Source organism: Microcaecilia unicolor, chromosome 3 (assembly GCF_901765095.1).
Source record: "Microcaecilia unicolor chromosome 3, aMicUni1.1, whole genome shotgun sequence".
NCBI lineage: Eukaryota > Metazoa > Chordata > Amphibia > Gymnophiona > Siphonopidae > Microcaecilia > Microcaecilia unicolor.
The window spans coordinates 390,841,411-390,863,703 of NC_044033.1; the positions used below are offsets into that span (position 1 = coordinate 390,841,411).

The 22,293-nt window shown below is 44.7% G+C and overlaps 1 protein-coding gene across 1 annotated transcript in view; it reads right to left on the reverse strand.

Annotated features, from left to right (window-relative positions):
* ELP3 (elongator acetyltransferase complex subunit 3) overlaps positions 1-22,293 on the reverse strand; it is a 221,960-nt gene that overhangs the window by 176,840 nt on the left and 22,827 nt on the right. The window contains exons 6-7 of the mRNA XM_030198697.1: positions 14,360-14,428; positions 8,967-9,121 (exon numbers count right to left, since the gene is read on the reverse strand). Coding sequence (XP_030054557.1) covers positions 8,967-9,121; positions 14,360-14,428 — 224 coding nt within the window. The remainder of the gene's footprint in view (positions 1-8,966; positions 9,122-14,359; positions 14,429-22,293) is intronic.

The window sequence follows — 22,293 nt, forward strand, 5'->3', positions numbered from 1 at the left end:
GATTTCCCCCATCTCACAATTCCACTATTTGGAGAAAATTCTTGACTCCTCTCTCTCATTCTTACCGCATAACTCACACCTATCCAAGCTCTGCTTTTTCATTTTTCAACCGCTGCAGGCCATTCGCCATCTCTTCAATCACAACACCTTTCATGCACTCATTCTTTCATTCTTCACATCGTGCCTTGACTACTGCAACCTCATCTACACAGGCTTACCTCACTCTACCCTCAAAAAAACTTCAAACCTTACAGAAAACGGCTGTTAGATTGCTATGCCATGTCCACCGCTTTAATCAAACATTCCCCGCTTCAAAATCACCACTGGCTTTCCGTGAAGTATCGGATCACTTATAAAGTTGCCTTGTTAATGTTCAAAGATCTCAGGTTGGGTGCCCCTGATTACCTCTCTCGTCACACTATCCTCTACTCACCAGCAAGGATCCTTCACTCTTTAAACGACCACCATCTGGTGCTACCAAGTCCTAAATCCGCTCAACTTGAAACTGGTTGACACTGGGCTTCCTTTTTTCTCTCCCTCCATGTATGGAATAATCTCCCTCTATCCTTTCATAGCAACCCGACCCTCAAAAGCTTTAGAGCAAATTTTAAAACCTGGCTATTCAGACACACTTCAGCCAGAGATTGATGCCCGTTAGTCGGGTCAAGTTACCTTTATCATTGCTTGTTTATGTCTCACTGTCTTCCTGTGCGAATGTGTTACTATCCCATCATTATTTTGGAGTTCCTTTCCCTTTCTTTATATCATTAGCTTTTTACACCGCTCTGTTCTACCCCAGCAGCTAGGGAGGTTTAGCAAGTTCAATAATCTATAACTAAACTCAAAGAAGAAACAAGTTCAGCATAAAAAGTAGGATTTTCAAACTAACATTGCAGTTTTTACACCAACACCTTTGAAAAGCAATGTCAAGCCAAAACAGCAAAGACTGAAGTAAAACCTTACAGGAGGGATGCATCTGGAAATATGTGCAAAATCATTCATACATGTCACCGTGCTCTACAGAGAACAACATGTACTTCTTACATGCACAGACTCAGTGAAGAAACACAGGTGTGCAGTGCCCTCCAGAGGAAACTGTACAACTGCTTAATTCTACTGGAAACAGATTTACTGTATTTCTTCATAACGTTGGGTAGCTTTTATTTTATTGGACAGGTCCAGAAACAGGAAATTCACTTGATCAATGACAGATTGATTTTATTTAAAAAAAACAAAACGAAAAACCCAAGTTGATTTGACTTATTCTAAACAGTGCTGATACACAAAAACAGGCATTAAAGAGACTTGCATGAGAAGACAGAAAAGACAGTTCGAAACCAAGAGCTCATCACAAAAATGCTCAACTGTAACAAATGCTCCCCACAAACACTGTCATCCCAAGCAGAAAGCCATACCCTAAGATGCTTAATATATACAAGATTTCACTGGCTTCTGATTTATTTCATTATTTCATGAAGCCTTAGAAAGCTGCTCTTATATCTGTACATTGTTGTTTTTCACCTCGTTCTTATGTCTGAAGTATTTGTTAATCCTAACTGTAAATAGTATGTTTTATACTGGTTGTAACCTACCAAGAGCTAATATTTTAGACTGATGGGTTATAAATCTGTGAAATAATTCTTTCTTCTATAGTAACCACAAAGTAGGATACACCTAGGGCCAGATGTACTGAAGGGGTTTTCCCCAGTATAGAAGTAATTTTACTAACAGAATGCCAAGTTTGTGATGTTCATATGTTGACCGTATGTTGTATGAAAATAAAAATCATTCAAGTTAAAAAAAAATTGTATAACATATATACGCATACAAATATGTATGCTGACAAAAGCATACATAATTATGTGGTCTGTATGGACTGTGCATAGGCATTCCCGAGGTAGTAGCGTTTTTGTGGAGCTGGGCAGAGTTGTGAGGTATGTATGTACTTTATAAAATACCTAAATTGGAGCAGGTGCAAATTTGTGCAAGAGCATTTGTGAGCTACCAGGAGCTAACAAAACATCAACAGTACAATTAAAATATAGAAACCCCCTTCCACAACCCTTCTCCCACCCTATGAACAGCTAAACATCCAGAGAATAGGTTAGGTTTGGTTCAAGGTCTGTGCTCTTATGACTTCAAACTGCTATGCCTCCCCCTCATAATCTATGACAGTATCTAGGCTCCTATCTCCAAAGGTATTCAAGACCATGGTTGCATGAAGTCAGGGAAATCGAGGCCAAATAATGGTCTCCAAGCAAGCAAAACAGGACTTCTGCCATTTAGGGTGACAGCGGGCTCCCAAGACTCCCACACCATCAGAGCATGTAATTTATTCCACCAATACCAAAAGGTGGGTGGTGATTCCAAAATCCAATGATGTAAAACATATTTCTTGCCCAGAATAAAAGCCGTACCCAAAAAAGAGCAAACCCCTTTACACCTCGTACTCCTAAAAGGAACAATATATTAAATAAAATACCTGGAGGACTTCCGGTGACGTCATGACCGCGAGAGGTTGAAGGGAAAATCTCTCCGGCTCCTATCTTCCCCTTAGAGCCTTAAAAAAGCGCACAACGCCGACTCCAACTCTCCAAAATCCGCGTATTAAAGAGCCCGAGGTCTGGGGATCACTTTTTTTTTGCGTTTCCGGATAGCGATATGGCGGCGAAAACCGCCCCAAAAGACAGACTCCGCGGCAGGGTGGGAGACGAAAAAGAAAAAATGGCGCCGCCCGCAAGCCCACCCGGACCGTCGGTCTCATCTGCATGGATAGCCGAAATCACTGCAGAAATGAAGGCAGTGATGGAAGATCTTTTAGACCGCCGGCTGGCCCCTATCGATGCTAAGCTCGAGCGAGTGCAGATTCAGCTCACGGACCTGTCGAAAGACTGTGTAGCGTTCCAATCGCGAGTCTCTGAGGTGGAAGATCGCGTCGCGGTGGTTGAAGGAGCGCAAAGTCAGATGCAGGACCAGCTGCGGGCATTGGAGCACAAAGTGGAGGATCTAGAAAATAGATCCAGAAGGAATAATATTCGCCTGGTGGGACTCCCGGAGAGCATCCCGGAACGGGGCCTGGAGACCTTTTTGGCCAGCTGGATGAATAAAGAACTACAACTCCCAGAAGCGCTGGGGCCACTTCGCATCGAGAGAGCCCATCGACTAGGACAGAAGGGCTCAGGAGCTGGTAGACCACGAGTAGTCATCTTAAGATTTTTGGACTATGCCCAAAAACAAGAAATTCTGCAGCGGCTCAGAGCGGGGAACTCTCTGGTATTTGAAGGAGTGACAATTAGATGTTTTCAGGACTACTCCGCTGGTGTAGCAGCAAAACGGCGCCAGTTTTCGGAGATTTGCTCTAAGCTGTTCCAGAAGAAAATACGGTTTGCGCTGCAGTACCCGGCAAAACTGCGTGTCACTCATAATGGAACCACCAAGATATATGAAACAGCAACTGCTGCCCAAGACTTTTTAAAGCAACTGGAAATGGGCACGCCGGAAGACCGCTGAGAACGGAGCGGAGTTGTCAGTAGATGTTGACAGACCAGAACGTGGATTGACTGAGCGATGGAGAGTTGGTATATATATGTGCTCCCTAGGGCGCACGAACTGAGCCACAGTGGCTGCGTTGTGTGAGATAAAACTGTGTGGAGCCTGGCTACGGGCTATGTTTCAAGGTTAAATTACATGGTTTAGAAGGTCAAAAGGTTTTGGTTAGCATAGAAATGCTAAGTAGTAGTAGTAGCGATTAGGTTCTTTTAAGATTTTGACTGGGGAATGTTTGGATTCTGTAAGAGGTTTCTGGGGGGAAGAGGGAGGGACGTAGGAAGTAATGGTCCCAGTCAATGGGTCCGGATCTAAGGGGTTAGGAAAGGGGGGGGTGGGAGTTCCTGGGATAGGGAGGGGGGAGAGGGAGGGAGTGGGGGGGAGGGGGGTGGGTATGGAACCTGGCTTTAGGGGGAGGGGGGTGACCGCGGAGAGACAGGATTCACGGTATATTTGGCGGGCTGGGAGACAGATACGTTGGCAGGAGTTCTTGATGGATGGGGACTGGCAGAGGACGCAGACGCAAGGTGCTAGACAACAAGTAGCTGGAAGAGACCAAAGTGGGAGGGGGCAGTGGCTGGGATGCCCCCTCTCACAACTATCGCAGTTTTTTGAAATACATGTCATTCTTTTTACATTAGAGGTATGGTAAAAATCGTAACCTGGAATGTAGGTGGAATAAATTCACCTATAAAACGATCCAAGATTTTACAGCAACTAAATAGACAACACATAGACATTGCCTTGCTGCAGGAGACGCATTTGTCGCAGACAGAACATGCCAAACTCAGTACATGGTGGGTAGATAAGTGTGTAGCGGCGCATGCGCAGGGGAAAAAAGGTGGGGTGGCCATTCTGCTTCGCAAAGGCGTAGCTACGGAGATACGCCCACTTTCAGTGGACGCCTTGGGAAGATATGCTATATTGGAGGCCATGGTGGGTAAACAAAAAGTGCTCATTTGCAATATTTATGCTCCTAACAACTATGACAAAAAATTTTTCCAAACGGTAATTAACTTTCTCCTTAGGCAACCACATACCGAACTCATAGTAGGGGGAGACTTTAACGCAGTCTGGGATCCCTCATTAGATAAATCAGTGCCAGGCAATACCGCGACCTATTACAATAATAAAGGCCTGCTGAAGATGAGCCAGCTGCTTGACTTGACAGATGTCTGGAGGGTGCTACATCCGGGAATGAGGGATTACACGCATCTATCACGGGCTCACTCGACGCAATCTCGCATTGATTATGTCCTTGTTTCCAGTCAGATGTTTGGGGAAATTACAAAGGCAGAGATAGGGCCCTACATGGTGTCTGATCATGCATGGGTTTGTGTGGAGTGGCAACCACGAGGCCAGGTCCGAAAAGACAGTAGATGGCAATTCCCCATAGAGTTTTACACAGATCCCATTTTAAAGGGGCGTTTACAGGCTAGCTGGGCAGATTATGTGGCGCAGAATCATGAGCATCAGAAAGACCCGGTCTTGTTCTGGGAAGCGGCTAAGGCCGTGCTTCGGGGGGAAATTATTAGCCATGTACACTATGTCCGGATCACCAGAGATCGACAGATATTGCGGCTGAGTAAACAGCTTTGCCGTGCGAGGATACGGTTTGGGGAAACACACGCGACAGATGATAAGCAACAGGTACTGGATTTACAATCAGCACTGAATGAACTCCTACACGGGCGCGCGCGCAAATCGCACATTTACTATCGGTACATGCTCTATAAACATGGGAACAAAGCAGGCAAATTGCTGGCCAAGCTCCTTAAACAAAAAGGGGGAACTAGACATATTTTGGCCCTTCGAGGGAGGGGGGGAGGCCTTAAAACCGCAGACCGGGATATCTGCGGTATTTTTCAGACCTTCTATAAAGATCTCTACGCCCCTCCAGAAGAAGGAGGCCTAGTAAGCCAGATGTATCTAACTAACCTCAATCTCCCTAGGCTTACCCAACGAGAGCGAGACCAGCTTAATCAACCATTTACAGAGGAGGAGGTGGCTATGGTCATAAATCAGAGCCCTTTGTTGAAGGCCCCAGGACCGGACGGTCTACGGGCCGAATTTTATAAAATGATGGGAGAGGGCATCGTTCCAGACTTGTCCAAATTTTTAAATCAAATGATAGACTTGAAAGCAATGCCGCCCGACCTGAACAAGGCGCAAATAATAGTCCTGCCCAAACCAGGGAGAGACCCGTTGGAACCGGCATCATACCGCCCCATATCTTTGCTGAATTACGACACCAAGCTGATGGCAAAGATTTTGGCAAATAGACTGGCCAGACTACTGCCCCGTTTGATACATGAGAGTCAAGTGGGCTTCGTGGGGGGACGGGCTGTAAGCAAAAACCTGAGGGCGATTTTAGCATCGCTAGAGCATGGGGAACGCAAGGGTTTAGCGTCTCTGCTGATTAGCTTTGATGCCGAAAAAGCTTTCGATAAGGTACATTGGGCATTTCTCTTCGACACACTGGAAAGCTATGGCTTCTCAGGCAGATTTGTAGAAGCAATCCAAACCTTATACGCCAACCCAAGTGCCACGATGTGGGTGAATGGGGTAGCATCGCCAAGCTTTCCTATTCAGAGAGGGACCAGGCAGGGCTGCCCCCTATCTCCCCTCCTTTTTGTATTGGTGTTAGATCCCCTTATTCGAGATATTATGGAGAATCCCTTGATTGAAGGAGTGAGAATGGGCATACAGACATTTAAAATTGCAGCTTTTGCGGATGACCTCTTGGTTCACTTGACGTCCCCGAAGGTGTCGTTAGAGACGCTGCTGGAGACCTTTCAGGAATACGGAGATTATGCGGGCTTTAGGATCAACTTGGACAAGTCTGAGGTGCTGGCATCCCCGGCAGTGAGCAGAGAGGATTGGGGGGATGAGTTTCCCCTACGCTGGGCAAACCGCTCTTTTAAATACCTTGGGATCAGACTTACAATGCATACAATAGAATTACATCGGTTAAACATCAAGGCCCTCTTAGATTATACTAGGGAAAAGCTGGATTCTTGGAGGGGTTTACCACTGTCTTTATTAGGCCGGGTTCACTTGATACAGATGGTGATTTTCCCACGTTGGCTATACGCCTTACAAACATTGCCCCTGCGTCTAACGAAGACAGATTTGAAATATATAAATCGTTTATGCAGCCAGTTCTGCTGGGCTGGTAAGAAAGCAAAGTTACAGCAGGGCTTGCTGGTGGGGGGCTGGAAGCAGGGAGGTATAGGATTCCCAGACCTGTTCTTATATAACCAAGCCTGCCTGTTGCGACACGTGAGAGACTGGCTTTGCTCAACACATTATTACACGCCTACATCGCTTGAACAGGCTTGCTTAGCACCACATGACATGATTGCATTATTCCACCTACCCCGTAATAAAATACCCACACATCTTAGGAAAAGCGTATTGCTCCACCCTCTCCGCCTGGCATGGCAGTGGTGGGTTGGACAATTAGGGGGACATCCGAATATTTCAGACCAAATTCCGATTGTGGGAAATGCAGCATTTGAAGCAGGAATAGGCAACCCGATATTTGTGGGCTGGGGGCAGCGAGGCATTAAGAACCTGGAACATCTGCTACTGGAGAAGGGGGATTTATTGCCATTTGCTGTCTTAAAAGAGAAGATAGGGTCTGATTGGGGGAATCATTTTGCTTACCTACAAATTCAGCACTATATGCAGACAATGCCTCAGGAGGCCTTGAGAGGTCGCTTAGGAGACAAGATACAGGAGTTCTTTGCGGACCTGGCGTCGGAGAGACATGCAGTATCTGATCTATATGGGGCCCTGGCCCGTAAGAGGCCGGTGCAACAATATGAGAAAATTAAAGTTAAATGGGAGCAGGACCTTGGGATTTCACTGGCGTCCTGGGATGTAGCGGCCTCACTGAAGGGGATCAGACAGCTAGTCACAGACGAAAGATTGAGAGAATGTGGGTACAGAGTTATACTAAGGGGATACATGGCCAAAGCACAACTGGCCCATATGCAGAGGTCAGAGAACGCTAACTGTTCCAAATGTGCTGGGGGACCAGGCACGTTTTATCATGCCCTTTGGCAATGTCCTATGGTGCGGACATTTTGGCAACGTGTTCGTGGATTTTTGATACAACTAGGTGTTAAAGTCCAGGGTACTGAGAGGCAATTTTTGATAGATCAGCCCAGGGCTTTTGCCCCCACCAAGGCGCCGGCGACTCTTCTATGTAGGAAACTGAGTTTGGTGGCTCGCAAATGTATTATGCAGTATTGGACTTCTCCGGAGGCACCCGCCTACTGGCACTGGAGAAACCAGGTCCACCTCCTGGTCTCGTGGGAAGCCCGAGAGTCCAAAACATCAGTTAAACGCAGAAGGCAGTTCCTTCAGATTTGGTCTCCTTATTTACAATTGCTGAGCCCACGTGGGAGAAGTCTGCTTGTTAACTCCAGCTAACAACTACAGGGTCTGTTAGAGTCTAATGCGGTTACTCCCGTCTCAGCCGTGCCTTCCTAGGAATGGGTGGAGAGGGTGGGGGGTGGGATGGGGAGGGAGGGGGGAATTGGGATGTATTAAGTTCAAAATTTGTAACCTATGGAGTGCAGAATCACGGTGTAAGCTGGGTGATAGACAATGTTCCCACTGCTCTGAGAAAGCGCGGTAAACTTGACCTGCTCTAAATCTCGGTATTATAGCCCGGTGGGCTATAGCTGCTAACAGGCACCCAATTCTGTATGACAGTCCTTCTTAAGAGTCGCATCCAGCTTTTACACCGGTCGCTTGAGCGTAGCAGTAAAGATCAGCAGCATGGAGTGCTTATATAGTGGGCTTTTATAGAAGGCGGGGATGTAGGTATGGGGCTATCAGAGATAAGGCCCTTTGCCCTTGCACTGTATTGTTCTGATTTGCATTGAAGAGTTTGCTGCAGATTCTTTATGTATTGCAAAATGTTCACTTCTATGTTCACTTTGTAAAATTAATAAACAGATTTAAATATAAATAAAATACCTGCCAATGAAAGATAAAGAGGATGCCCCAAAAGATTCTGCATATAGGTGAGAAGAGCCACCCAAAAAGCCCAAATCTTCCTACAGACCCACAAACCATGAGCTAATGTATTTTTCTAGAAGCCAATTTTAAAAAGGCACATACACATATGTTGCCTTTATAAATCGATGAGATAATATTTATAGGCACTCTGTTGTAAAATTGTCCTCTTTGTGTTGAAAGGAAAAAGAGCATAGTATCACTGTGCTTTTGAGCAATATCCTAATGTACTAGCATGCAAGGTTTCTGCATAATAAACCAAAACCATATTTAACAGCATTAGGAACAAAACAGTCATAGCAACATAGCAAGTTCGGATCCCATGAACAGGTGTTGAATGGCGCCAAGCACAAAATACCCTTTTCATGTTCAGAGTATGGTATACTTACTTAACAGCCTCTGTAACGTTATTGGATGTGTGTCCAGATAAAGCATCATGCAAGTTGCGGATGAAGTAATCTCTGTAATCTTCTGGAAGAGCCATGAACGTTCCACCCATGACAATAAATTCAACTTTGTCCACACTGTGTCCCAGCTGCTTAAGCTGTAAACAATTTCAAAATCAGTAAGACAGCACCACCCACCAAGTTTCTGTTCTTTCCATATAATTACAATATTTCAAGACTGAACATCATTATTTGAAACTTTTAATCCAAACTATCTCACACAAAAAAAGGTAAAACACACACATTATAGATATCAATGTATAAAAATGTATACAAGCTTAAGACAAAATCGTTTACTGTAACTCAATTTGGTGGGCTCTCATTGCCATTGTTCTATAATATCTACTATAATAAAACTCACCCTCAACATTCTGAAGACAACATTCTGAAGTCACTCAGTCACTCCCTGAAGGGTTCGTCAGTTCATGGTGGTGAAGCCACAACACTGACCATGTCTCTCTGCCCCGCCCTCGCATGACGGACCAATCAGAAAAAACACCCTCAACGTTCTGAAACACAAAGGACCATCACAAAACCGTTCCCAGGCACCGCTAGGCAACGTAAGACGGACCAATCAGAGGAAACTACGTGACAATAAGGGAGGAGCATTCACCAGCAGAATGGCTCATTATCTGTGCAGCACAGAGAGCACAGAACCACCACTGGAATGAGAGAAGAATATTCCTGCTGTGGGTATGTGCAAAAATAGACCGGGGGGAGGGGGGGGATTTTTTAAATGCCTAATGCCGGTACTGAAGAGTGCCAGAGGGCCTATAGCACAGACTATATTTGGGTTCGCTTGACGTGGAGTCGGTGGAGACGGAGAACAGCATGCCCCTCACCATCTGGGACGTGGGTGAACAGGACAAGCTGCAGCCCAGCTGGAAGGATTACCCGTGACCCAGCCAGCAGCAAACAGCGTGGTTCCCTACTCCTTCCCTGCCTAGGAATCGCTGGAGACTGGCTGCCAAACTAATGAAACAACCACACACCGACACACCACCTCCATCATTCAAAAGGCATCCACTCTTTCTTCAACAGAAATGCAAACTAATAATACAAAACAAACAAAGAATACCCGGTTTCTCACGCGGCTGCAGGTAACACCCCACCCCCTTCCTCTTCCCCTTTTGCCAAAGCGGCCAAGGACGTGCCCAACCATCCTCAGCCTCAGGCAAGCCGTCTCCCACCTCGGGGATTCCCCGAACACCCCGAAAAAGACGGCGCTGCTTCCCGCAGCGCATAAATGTTCCAGCATTCCCCTGCAGCCGGCCTGAAATGGACCGAACATACCGGATCACCCCCCCGATGGCCCGAGACTGTGCTCCTCTCCCTTCCGCCAACTTAAAACAACCATCCCCATCCTCAGGCAAGCCGTCTCCCACCTCCAGGATGCCCAGAACCCCAGCCCAATGGAAAAAGACGACGCTGCTTCCCACAGCACATTTCTCTTCCAGCGTTCCCCTACAGCAGCCCTGAAACGGCCAAAAAATACCGACAGACCAAGAACGTGCTCCTCTACCTTCCACCCATCTAAAACAACACTGCTGCCTCAGCACAACACAAAAAAAAAACCCGGAAAAAACAATCCACCACTCAGCAAAGGCTGACACCCCTACAACCACATTTACATTTCACCAACAGAAAGACCCCCCTCCACAAACCTCCTTGACAGACAAAACCACACAATACAACAGAAACACACCCTCAAAGCCACACACCAATCCATCCCACTTTGCCAGCACAGCACATCCCCCAACCCCACCAAGCAAAAAACAAAACAAAAAAAAAAAAAAAGACATACATCAACAACCTGCACACACACCCCACCCTCACACACTCACACACACAAAATAACTCTGTGACACATACACACAAAAAACAAACCACATGCTAGCGCCCGTTTCATTGGTTTTGGAAACGGGCCTTTTTTACTAGTTTTAAATAAATGAAACCTCAAAAAACTCCAGGGATAGGTACAAAGAACTACTATAGTAAACAAGCTTAATCCCTATATGGAATTTCAATTATCATCACAGGTTTCTTATGTCAGTGCTGAAAAAAAAAAGGACCCATAAAAAACTCCCATCGGGAGAAAAAAATGGCAGCTCCAAAAAAAAACTGACATTAAAAAAATCATAAAGGCAATGTAGAGTTCACACAAACTGAGTAAAAAAATCCCAAGAAGTTCAAAATTCTATTCTATTTCATTTTTTCTATCCCGCTATTTCACTCAAAGAATCAAAGCGGGTTACAACATGTAATCATTTCACTACAATATCATTTACTCCCTGGAGTTGAATAGGAATTCAGTTCCACAATTTGACTGCAGGAATAGCTAAAGGAACTATTAAAAAAAACGTTTAATTTGTTCACTGAAAGAAGAGCTAGAGTTAAAGAATAATAACTATGAGTAGGTCAATCTACAGAAGAATAGTATCAGAGTAATGTGGTCAGATGGATTTGAACCATGGAAGATCTTATAAATAAAAAAAAAAAAACACCTTAAATTCAACCCTTGCAGAGATAGGCAGCCAATGAAGATCTCTACAAAAAGGTGTCACATGTTTATCTTTCTTGCAGCTAAAGATCATCCTCACAGCACAGTTCTGCAATAATTGAAGTCTTTTTACAAGAAGCTGATTAATCCCAGCATACAGAGAACTTGCAATAATCTAGCATAAGTATTACTATGGCCTGGACCTACAATCTAAATTGTATCAAATGATTACCGCTCTAAACTGTTATAATTTTGCAGATTCTTTTGGACGGATTGGCAACTTGATGTTTCAAAGTTAATTGTGGCACTCTAGAAGATGTATCAAAAGGGAGAGCTTCCTCAGTGTTGAGAACCAGATTTTGTGCTATTCTACTTATAGATGTATCAAAGTAGAGCAATTTAGTTTTAGAAGTATTAAGCATTAACAAGTTCATTAATGCCCAGTGATGTGTCTTAGAAATACATTCTGAAATTAAATCATCTATATCTGTAGTACCATTTAGCAATGGTACCAAATATCATCTGCATAAGAAGCAGCATAAAATAATGAGGATGTTAAGAAATTACCTAGAGAACTCATAAAAACTTTAAATAAAATCGGCGACAAAGGCAAACCTTAAGGGACACCATAAACTGAGCTCCAAAACGCTGAAAGTTTTCCATTTTTTCTGACACTGTATTGCCTATTACCAAGAAAACCCTTAAACCACTTCGGAACAGTACCATCTATTTCAATAATATATGATCAACAGTATCAAAGGCCCCCAAAACAAAACAGACAGAATATTTTCACTTAATAAGGTCTTAATCTTAGTGACCAGCATAACCAATAAAGATTCAGTACTCTGCATTGTTCTAAATCCATATTGGGAGACATGGAGACATTGATGATGGTCTAAGTAGGACCTCTAATATGCTGCAACTACCGATTCAGAAAATTTAGCAAGCCAAGGAATGCTGGCAACAGGTCGAAAACTAGCTACTTCAGTCAAATCCATTCCTTGTGACTTTGGTATAGGAGTCAAAATAATTTTCCCAAGTTCTCTTGATAAAGAATTAACTAATTCTTAATTAATTAATTTGAGCCCGCAATCAGTGGGAAAAGGTGGGCTACAAATGAGATAAATAAATAAACTAATGTAATCCAATCAACTAATTGAGGGCCTCTTTTACAAAGCCACGTTACCGATTCCCGGTATGGCAAATAAGAAGCCCATTCAATTCCTCTCATTTGCCGTATGGGAACTGGGACAGACTTAAGTAAATGGGAAGGACAATGATCAAGAATGCAAAAAACTTAGAAAGTCACAAAAAACAGCATTACGTTCCAGTCACTGTAACAAATCCAAAGCTTCCAGGAGCTCCTGAGGGTCAAAAGCACTTGCAGGTTGAAGCTCCGCGATGGGATTTGATTGGCGAATTGTTGACCCTCGGGAGCTCCCAGAAGCTTTGGATTTGTTACAGTGACTGGAAGGTAGTGCTGTTTTTTGTGACTTTCTAAGTGCTACAGATTTTGAACTCCTTGGAATTTTTTTACTCAGTCTGTGTGAACTCTGCATTGTCTTTTTGATTTTTTTAATATCAGACTCTGTTTTTTTTATTTTTTTGGAGCAGCCCATTTTTCTCCCGCTGGGCATTTTTTATGGCGCCTCTTTTTTTCAGTACTGACATAAGAAACCTATGATAAGAATTGAAACTCCATGTAGGGATTAAGCTTACCAAATTGAGTTATAGCTAAAGTTCTTTTTTTTATTGTGAGAACAGTATCTTAGTTTGCTTCCTCTTTTTGCATATTTTTTGTGAAAAATACATGCATAAACATACATATATCTTAGAACATATCTTTTATATTTAACAGCCCAATAAACAATTGTCAGAAGGAGTGGGTGGAGACTCAGGAGTTTTCTTCTGCTCCTTTGAGCTTCCAGCTCATGCAAAACCATTTTCTACTGAGCTATATAGCACCATAAAATTTAATGTGCAACTACAAAGGGCTTGCCCAATTTTATATATCCTTTCCAATCTAACCCCGACATTGCAGCAACAGATCTTGACAAGTTTTATGTGCATTTGAAAAATATTCTAAGAATATAGTGGACCTATAATTACAATTATTAGCACTAATGGAGGCAAAAGTCAACAGTATGAAGGTCCAAAAAAAAAAAAAAGAAAGAAAAAAACAATATTCAGGGCCGAACTGAATATGAATATTCAGTACAGCCCTTTACTTTACTTCTTATGAATCACAACATAACCAAAAGAGTTCAATGAAATTTACATAAGAAAACTGGACATACCAGGAATTAGAATAAAAATAAGAATTATAATAAAAACAAAAAAAATATAACCCTCCTTCAGATTTTACCCAATATCTTTCAAACAAATGTTTTTAAAGCTTTATGAAACATCTTATAGCAAGGGATATTCCTATGTGAACTGGTATAGCGTTTCACTATTGCACTGTCAGGTACGGCAGGGTAGCTGAATGCACCACCTTAAATCTGACCCCTCTAGGAGAGGGAAATGTCAAATTCAAATAATTTCCCCCCAACCTTTGCTTCCTAAAATTAGAAAACAAGATCCGTCTGGTCGAGTAATCTGGTGTTGCTCCAAACAATATAAAAAAACTAGGGTACATAATTTAAAATTTTCTGAATCTTTTCACTGTTTTTCTTTTATGATGAGTTGCACTGGCTTCCTGTTGAGGCAAGAGGAATTTTTAAATTATGCACCCTAGTTTTTTACTACAGTGAAAAGATTCAGGATGTGTCATTTCTTCCTGAGCATATTCGCCCATGCTGGAGAGGGTCATTGACTCAACATTCATCCGTTTTACCTGCTCCACTCGATGTCTTGTCTGCAGAAAGGGATCATACCTAGCACGTATTGCCCTCATTGAAGTTGGCTAGGAAAATAAAAAAGAAAACACACCTATGATTAAAAAAATATATATGCAAATACAGCTTGTGTACTCTGAGGCAAAACAAAATCACCAAAAATCAATTATACACAATTCATGTATGAAATTAAGTACTCTAATTATGCCATCATAGAATTAGCCTTAATTTTAGAAGACAAGCAAAAAGTTTAAAATTACACATGCAAACTGACTGCTGTACAACAGTATAAAAAACAACATTTTTATAAAACTGAGAATGATTAGGTTTATCTTTGGTTAGTAGGATAATGGAATTTTGATTTGCTCTTTTGATGTTGGTTATTTTATGTTACTGACTTGTGTATGAATTACTTATATTTTTTAGCTAGACAGCTCAAGTTACTGCTGGGAACATGCAGCTCAAAGGGATAAATAGCATGATTGGGCACTAGCAGAGAAAAAAGTGGGGTATACCAGCGATGAGGGAGAGTTGCTCCGGAAGTGAGGAATTAGAGCAGCTCATTAAAGAGCAGAGTGGTGCATAGGCATGACTAGCAGCTTACAGCCCTCAATTCTCCAGAGAGTTAGAGAGAGGCTAAATGGAAGAGGAAGTAACGTCATCCAGCTGATGGCAGCCTAGCCGACAAACTGCTCCAAGATCTGAGCAATAAGCTACCTTAAGCAACTCCACAACTGTTGTTTTTTGTTCAACCTGAGCGGTGACGATAGCTTTGGATGGCTGCAAGCAGTGTGTCCAGGTGAAAGACATGGGTGGACCTGAAATCCTTTGCTTTTCAAGCGCAGAGCACATCAGACCACGGGGCCGCAAAGATGGCACCGGCCCCATCCTCACCATGAGGTGAGCTCATGGGTACAGTGCAGGAGAAAAACCCATTGGTCACAAGCTGCGCCTGGCCAGTCAGACCTGCAAGAGTGGATGATGACGTTAAAGGTGACTATGGAGAGCCTCAAACAGGAACTTTTAGCACGTCGTGAGCCTCCATAAGGAAATAGATGATGTGGGTCAACATTTGAACACATTTAAGGAGCGAGTAATTCAACGTGATCAGGATTTTGCTGTGCTGGGGAAGCGTGCGGATGCGTTGGACATAAAATATGATGATATTAGTAAAAAAAAAAAAAAGGTCAGTTTCTGACACAAATGAAATGGGTGCTAGCAAGGTTTTCCTCGGAGTGTGAATGTTTGAAAGTGTGTCTGTGAGAGTGACTGTGTGAGACAGAGAGTGAATGTGCCAGTGTGTGTGTGTGACAGAGAGAGAGTGAGACTGGGTGCGAGTGTGTCTGTGAGAGAAAGAGTGTGTGTGCGAGAATGAGAGTGTTGTTCAGGGGTCCCCCCCTCCCTCCCTCCGAGTTCCAGGGTTGTCCTCCCTCCCTCCCTCTCTCCGAGATCCAGGGTCCCCCTCCCTCCCTCCGAGTTTCAGGGTCCCCCTCCCTTCCAGTTCAAAGGTCGTCGTCCCGCCCTTCCTCCCTCCCTTCCAGTTCCAGGCCCCATCCCTATGAATTTTAAAAGTCATCTTGACGTACCTCGTCGGGGTTACGGCGGCCAGCAGCAGCGGTAAAAGGCGTGCAGGCTCGGCCCTTCTCTCTCTCTGAGCTCTGGTCCCGCCCTCATTTCCTGTTTCCGCAAGGGCGGAGAGAGAGAAGGGCCGAGCCTGCACGTCTTTTACCGCTGCTCGCAGCCACCGTAACCCCGACTTGGTAAGTCAAGATGACTTTTAAAATTCAGAGGGAGGGGGCCTGGAAGGGAGGGAGGGAGGGACGACAACACCCTCATGCGTGTGATGTCGCGTTCCTTTGCATGGCAACAGTGCAGCATTTCCTTCCCTCTCACTGTTCCGCCGTCGACATCATCATGTTTTGACGCGAGGGCGAACCTTACGAACGTTATGAACCCTTCACTTCAGTGTGCCAAGGAGTCAGCTTCAGAACGCTGGAGGTGCAAATTATTATAGTAGATTTTGTCTCGTATAGAAGATGGAAAGAATAGAGCGAGGTGAAATAATCTACGGGAACGGGGAGTTCCCAAAGAACTGCAAGAACAAGACCTGGCTGCCCTCATGCTGCAAGTGTGCCAGCAGTTCCTCAGGGCAGCAGAGGGAGGGGTAGAGGAGATGCATGATGTGAGTAGGTGAAGTGTGTGATAGTTGTTGGAATGAATGCTTATGTAGAATGCTGCACAAGGCTTGTGTTAATTGATGATGTGGAGATATATGATTTTTATATATGCTATAGATCCTGAAATGTTGAAATGACTTTTAATGTTTGAGGCCTTAATACCCCAAATAAGAGATAGCTCTTCTTTAAAGAGATGGAGAGACTTCAGATGGATATAGGTTTTATTCAGGAAACACATCTAATACCAAAGCATGAGGCTCTCTTTTGCCATAAGAGATATCCTATATAATAATTTGCACCTCCAACGTTCTACGTCTGGATGCCTGGGTTTGTAACATCCATTCCCCTTGGCCAGCCCTCACGTCAAAATGTAATGACGTCAGAGGGCGGAACAATGAGAGGGAAGGGAACGCTGGAGGCGAGCTGACATCAGGAGGGATGTTACGAACGGAAGCCAGCGCCAGCCAGCCAGAGAACGTTCAGGTACAAATCGAGGGGAGGAGAGAATTGCGGGACATCGAGGGGAGGGAGGGAGGGAGGAAGGAAGGAAGGAAGGAAGGGAAGGAAGGGCAGGGCAGAGGAGAATTGATGGACATGGATGGGATGGGAGGACAGTAGAGGATAGAATTGCAGGACACGGATGGGAGGGCAGGGAAGAGGAGAATCGCTGGACATGGAGGGGAGGGCAGGGAAGAGAGAAAAAAAAAAAAAGCTTACAGGACAGCCTACCTAGGGCCCGTTTCATTGTAGAGGAAACGGGCATGGTTCCACTAGTTTCAAGATATTTTTTGCCTCTAACAGGTTGAAATCTAAAACTAATGGGGTGTGTATTCGCTTAGCTAACTCCCTCTCTCCGGTGGTACGAGGTAGTTAGGGATAAGGAGTGGAGGTATTTGTTTCTTAAAGTGCCTAATCTATATGCTTCTAATGCAGAGAAAGGCCATTTTTTCGGGACTCTTAGTAAGATTCTCCTTGAAAAAGCTGAGGGCCAGTTATCAGTTGGGGGCGGGAGGGGGAGTATTTTAATATGACCCCAAATGTGACACGGGACAACACTGCCTGGGTGGTGGGTTATGGTAGGGCAGACAGGAAACAGCTGAACACTACATGCCATTCGAGGGTTCATGATTCTTATTCTCGAATTGATATGTGGCTGACAAGCAAGGAGATGGTGGCGCAAGTATGAACTGTCACGATTGAAGCGATGACTTGGTCTGATCTTACTCCAGTCCTTTTGATGCTTTGCCAAGACACTGGGCATAGGAGCCCCGTATAAGAGGCTTGGGGAGGCTAAGCCTCCCCAGCCCAACCGACCGTGACCTTTTTCCCCTGCTGCCTCCACCCCGCGAGCTGCAGTCTTCCCCGCTCCCCAGCCAGGTCGTCCATCATCTCTCCCGTCTAACCTCAGCTCCCCGATAGCCCTCGTTTCCTTCCTGCCCCGGCCCCCCCGCCCTACCTTTAAATATTCTATTATTCCTGGAGTCGCGGGCGGCGCCAGTATTGAAACCAGCAGCAGGCTCATCTCGGCTGCAGCCTTCCCTCGCATGGCTCCGCCCTCTTCTGACGTATTTCTTGTTTCCGCAAGGGCGGAGCCATGCGAGGGAAGGCTGCAGCCGAGATGAGCCTGCTGCTGGTTTCAATACCGGCACCGCCCGCGACTCCAGGAATAATAGAATATTTAAAGGTAGGGCGGGGCGGGGGGGGGCCGGGGCAGGAAGGAAACGAGGGCTATCGGGGAGCTGAGGTTAGACGGGAGAGATGATGGACGATCTGGACATGTGATTCTGGGACCAGCAGTTTGGGGGGGGGGTCTTGGAAGAGCTTCGAGAGGTCCAAGGAGGGACCAACAAGACAAAGGCTGAGGTTGGAGGTCTCTGAGGGCTGGGATTGGGGGTCTCTGAGATCAGGAAGTCAGGGGCTGGATTTAGGGAGTCTTAGAGATAAATCAGGAACTAGAAAGACAGGTGCTGTGGGTCTCTGAAACGTTACCATATGGCTCTAGAAAAAAACAAAAAAAAGAGGACAGGTTGAAACCCGGATTGGCTCAATCTGTTCGCCTTTCTGTTAAGCCATATGAAAGATAGATCAGAAACAAACAGAACAGGGGCTGAAATTGGGTTTTAACGATCCTAGGGCAGATTCAAACTGTTTGCACTGTACATAAATTAAAGTTTTGCCTTGTTTATGGTAAACGATGCTTGTTTCTGGAAGAGAGAGGAATGGGAGGGGAATTTGATGTCATTGGTTTTGGATTGTAATGTCAGGTGAGAAACTCTTACATCAGAGTGCTTCTTTCCACTACTGACACAGAAAATCGCCTGTTCCACTACGAACTCTGCTTGCATTCTCTCCAGCTCCTGGGAAACATTTCCTGCAGACATGTAATTGTACCGTGCAGAACTAGGTCACCTCAACAGTTTATAGCCAAGCTTGCTTGAACAATAAGCAGAAAATCATTTGCAATCTCTGGCTCTGGTTTAAAGACTTATTTTTTAAACCTATTGGAGGGGAGGGGAGGGTTGTTGGAGATGGTGGATGGAGGGGAGAGGAGAGGAGGGTTGCTGAACATGGGAGAGGGCAGGGGAGAGGAGAGTTGCTGGACATGGGTGGATGGAGGGGAGAGAAGGGCTGCTGGACATGGGAGAGGGGAGGGCAGGGGAGAGCACAGTTGCTGGACATGGTGGATAGAGGGGAGGGGAGAGTTGCTGGACATGGGAGAGAAGGGTTGCTGGACATGGAGGGGAGGGAAGAGTGAGGAAGGAGATGAGATGAGGGAAAAGGAAGAGAGAAAAACTGCACATGGAGGAAGAAAATAGGCAGAAGCTGGATCCACTGGACAGTCAAGTCTGTGAAGGACCCAGCTTTTACTTACGGATGTAGGGCAAGAAATGAAGAAGAAAGGCGGAAAGTAAAGAAATAAATGGAAAGGAAGCCCTGGAAACGGAGTTAAGAGGACAGATAGCAGCAAAGAGGACAGATAGCAGCAGAATCGGATACTGGGCCAGCATGATCAGAAAAACAAAGTCACCAGACAACAAAGGTAGAAAAGATCATTTTATTTTCATTATAGTGTTTCGAATATGTCCACTTTGAGAATCAGGTGCTCAACATTAAAAGTTTATATTTATTTACTTATTTATGGCATTTTATCCCACATTAAACATGAATTAGGGTGTTTTGTGGCTCTACACGTATCATGATATTATGATCCCTTGTTTCATATTGTTGACAGTCTGCATTTTCCGTATGGGTGGTATATTGGTATATTAGGTTCTGCCCAGTGTAATATTTATGGTACAGTAAGGTTCTGAGTGTGTTTTTGCACAAAGTTGTGCATAGTGTTTTGCAGTTGAGCGATTGTGGTTAGTATATGCTTTGAGCAACCACTTTATTCTTTGACATATGATACACAGCTAATATCTAAGTTTAATAAAAAGTATTGTGACTTTTATTTTTTTTTTCTGTGTGTTATCAGACAATTATGGATTTAAGCTCCACCCCTGGCCCACCCCTAACCCCGCCCCTTTAGCCTCCCCAAACAGTTGGGCCACCAACCGCCTATGACACTGGGTATCGGGGGCAGAAGCTATGGCGTTTGCCGGAGGCTTTGTTGTGAGACCCATTAAATGTACAACAGGTGAAAAAAGACAAAGGAATATTTTGAGTTTAACGACCCAGAGGGTTTCTCTCCTGAGACTTTTTGGGAATGTTTGAAAGCGGTTTTATGGGAAACATTAATTGCTCTTGAGGCCAAATGTCATAGAGAGAGTGTCTGGCAGCGTTCTGAGATTCTTCAGCAGCTCTATAAACATGGTAGAGATACAGCTGCAGTGCTACCTCGAATTGATAGGCTCCGAATGGAGATCAGGGAGCTTGGTCTGGCTGTCATTAATGAGAAATTACTTCCCTCAGGACAGGAATATTTTGAAGGGGCTAATAGAGCAGGTAGATTATTTGCCCGTAAGCTGAGGATGAGAGTACATAGTAACATAGTAAATGACGGCAGATAAAGACCTGTACGGCCCATCCAGTCTGCCCAACAAGATAAACTCATTTTCCATGGTATGTGATACTTTATATGTATACCAGAGTTTGATTTGTCCTTGCTTTTCTCAGGGCACAGACCGTAGAAGTCTGCCCAGTACTGTTCTTGTACTAAGTTCTGAAGCTAACATCGAAGCCCCTTAAAATTTACACTCCAGCCCATCCCTATCTATTCAGTCACGATCAGGGCATAGACCGTAGAAGTCTGCCCAGCTCCCGCTTTGTTTCCAATTACCAGAATCGCCACCCAAACTCCGCTAAAATTCCACGGAACCATTCCAATACAATTCTTAAGATCCATGATGTGTCGGGCTATGAGCATAGTATCCCCGAGGCAATTACGAAGGTTTTTGTGCAGTTTTACTGATAGTTGTATTGACCGGAACAGGAGGCAACTCCTGAGGAATTAGATCAATTCTTTGTGCGTCTTGAGCTGACGGGATTAAATCCTGCGGAAGAGGCTCAGCTCTCGAAGACCATAACGGAAGAGGAGGTGGGGTGGGCAATTAGGGATCTGCCCCAATCCAGGGGAAGGCCCCTGGATTGGATGGCTTCACCTCAACTTTCTATAAACTATTCAGGGGCCATCTAGTTGGCCCGCTGGCTTGGTCGTTAAACTCCTTAAAAGAGTTGCTGCCACAGTCCTGGTGCTTAGCTATTTCCAAGCCAGGAAAGGATCCCTTGGAGTGTGGATCCTATCGCCCAATCTCTCTGCTAGGACTATAAGATTTTCACGAAAATCTTAGCCAACAGGCTACAGCACTATATGCCAAATTTAGTGATGGATGATGAATTGGGATTTATTCACAGGCATCAGACGCTGGATAATATAAGGTTGGTTTGCCATACAGTTTGGTTGGCCCATCAAAGACGCACCCCTGCAATGATTCTCGGTATAGATGCTGAAAAGGCCTTTGATAGAGTCTTCTGGCCATACCTTTTCCAAGTTTTGGAAGGAATTGGAATTACTGGACAGTATCTGGCCTGGATTAGGACCTTGTACACACAACCACTAGTGAGTTTGAGGATTAACATGGGCTATACAGATAGTTTTGAGCTTGCCCAGGGCAGCAGGCAGGGTTGTGCTCTCTTGCTGGTCTTGTTTGCCTTAGCTAAGGAAGCCACTAGCTCATCTGGTCCGTAGTTCAGATTTGATTTGTGGTATCTGGTGTGGGAGAATATAGAACAAGATTCTCCTATTTGCAGATGATATTTTGTTTACACTCTCAGATCCCATGGAGTCCCATCAGCTGTGAAGGAAGTGTTGGAAGCCTTTGGGCGCACATCAGGATTTAAGATTAATAAATCGAAGTCAGAGGAATTAAACTTTACGGTAGTCGAGCCACAGTTGAGTCAGTTAAAAAGATGTTTTGCTTATAGTTGGGCTGCTGATTTCACAAGGTTCTTGGGGGTCAATTTGACACCCACTTTAGAGGGCTTGTTTCATGCTAACTACCCTGGGCTTCTGCGGAAGCTCTGGGCACATTTAGACCGCTGGCAGAGTTAGCATATTTCTTGATCGGGTAGAGTACACGCAATCAAGACGGTTCTGCTCCCCAGACTCTTATTCCTATTTGTGGCTCTACCGGTACCTATTCCTGATCAGTTTTTCAGTAAGCTGCATAGAAAGGTACTTCAGTTTATTTGGCAGGGGAAGCCACCAAGGGTGCAGAGGCAGATGCTTTTTCAACATTGGAGAAGGGAGGGATGGG